Source organism: Chrysochloris asiatica, unplaced genomic scaffold, assembly GCF_000296735.1.
Source record: "Chrysochloris asiatica unplaced genomic scaffold, ChrAsi1.0 scaffold00017, whole genome shotgun sequence".
Taxonomy (NCBI): Eukaryota; Metazoa; Chordata; class Mammalia; order Afrosoricida; family Chrysochloridae; genus Chrysochloris; species Chrysochloris asiatica.
Window position 1 is genome coordinate 19902474 of NW_006408535.1, and position 1238 is coordinate 19903711.

At 38.0% G+C, this 1238-nt stretch overlaps 1 protein-coding gene across 1 annotated transcript in view; it reads left to right on the forward strand.

Moving 5' to 3' along the window:
* The window catches only part of LOC102824401 (serine/threonine-protein kinase D1-like), a 430645-nt gene that overhangs the window by 403169 nt on the left and 26238 nt on the right, over nucleotides 1-1238 (forward strand). The window contains 1 exon segment of the mRNA XM_006835370.1: nucleotides 486-840. Within this exon segment, the coding sequence (XP_006835433.1) occupies nucleotides 486-840 (355 nt within the window).

The window sequence follows — 1238 nt, forward strand, 5'->3', positions numbered from 1 at the left end:
GCTGGTGAGTTTGAACTGCTGACCTTGTGGTTCAAACTGACATTGTAATTTAGTGCATTAACCAACAGCACCACACCAGGACTCCAAGAATAGTATTGTTGTTGTTGTTAAGTGCCATTGAGTCAGTTCCAACCCCTAGCAACCCTGTATAGCATGTCCAAAGAGCAGCTGGTGAGCTTGGACCGCTGACTTTGCAATTCAAACCAATATTGCAGTCTAGCGCATTAACCCATGGTGCCATACCAGGATTCCGAGAACAGTATTACCTGTTATTACCTATTCCCTAAATATTTATTTTCACATTTATCTCTTAATTGGAGAATGGGGAGAATGTTTAGGGGATCTTTTTAAAGGATATGTTTTTAAAGAAAAAAGACATATTCTTTATTTCAGGACATAAACCAGTGTCTTCGTGCACAGAAAACAGAGACTAGCTCTTAATTCTTTCATGAGAAATCCATATGATTTTATGTGAAGTATTCTAGTTAATAGTGTATGGCAGAGCTGGGCTAAGACTTACAAGCACACAATTTGTGAACTAACCATTTCTGCAATCCAATACATTGTCACAGGTGAAACTTTGTGATTTCGGTTTTGCCCGGATCATCGGAGAGAAATCTTTCCGGAGGTCAGTGGTGGGCACCCCAGCTTACTTGGCTCCAGAGGTTCTAAGGAACAAGGGTTATAATCGCTCTCTAGACATGTGGTCTGTTGGCGTTATCATCTATGTAAGCCTCAGTGGCACATTCCCATTTAATGAAGACGAAGACATACATGACCAAATCCAGAATGCAGCTTTCATGTATCCACCAAATCCCTGGAAGGAAATCTCTCACGAAGGTAAAACTGCCCTTTCCAAAATGATCATGGTTTAATCCTTAAATATTATATAAGTAGTCTACTTGTGAATTATTCTATTAATTCATGCTCATTATAAAGTATTCTGTGGACCTGGGGAACACCTGATTTGAGATGAATTGAGAAGTTGATTAAACAGAGATGAAAAAAAAAAAAAAAGTCTTATGATGAAATGCATTGTGTATTATAGAGAAATTTAGAAATGTGTTAAGAGGTCAGTGAAATAACCAGGGAGAAACTATTAATTCTTAGTTATATATCCTTAAACTTTTAATATTTATACACTGGCATATTTGAGTTGTGGTGTTGGAGGAGAATACTGAAAGTGCCATGGACTGCCAAAAGAACCAATAGATCTGTTTTGGAAGAAGTGCAGCCAG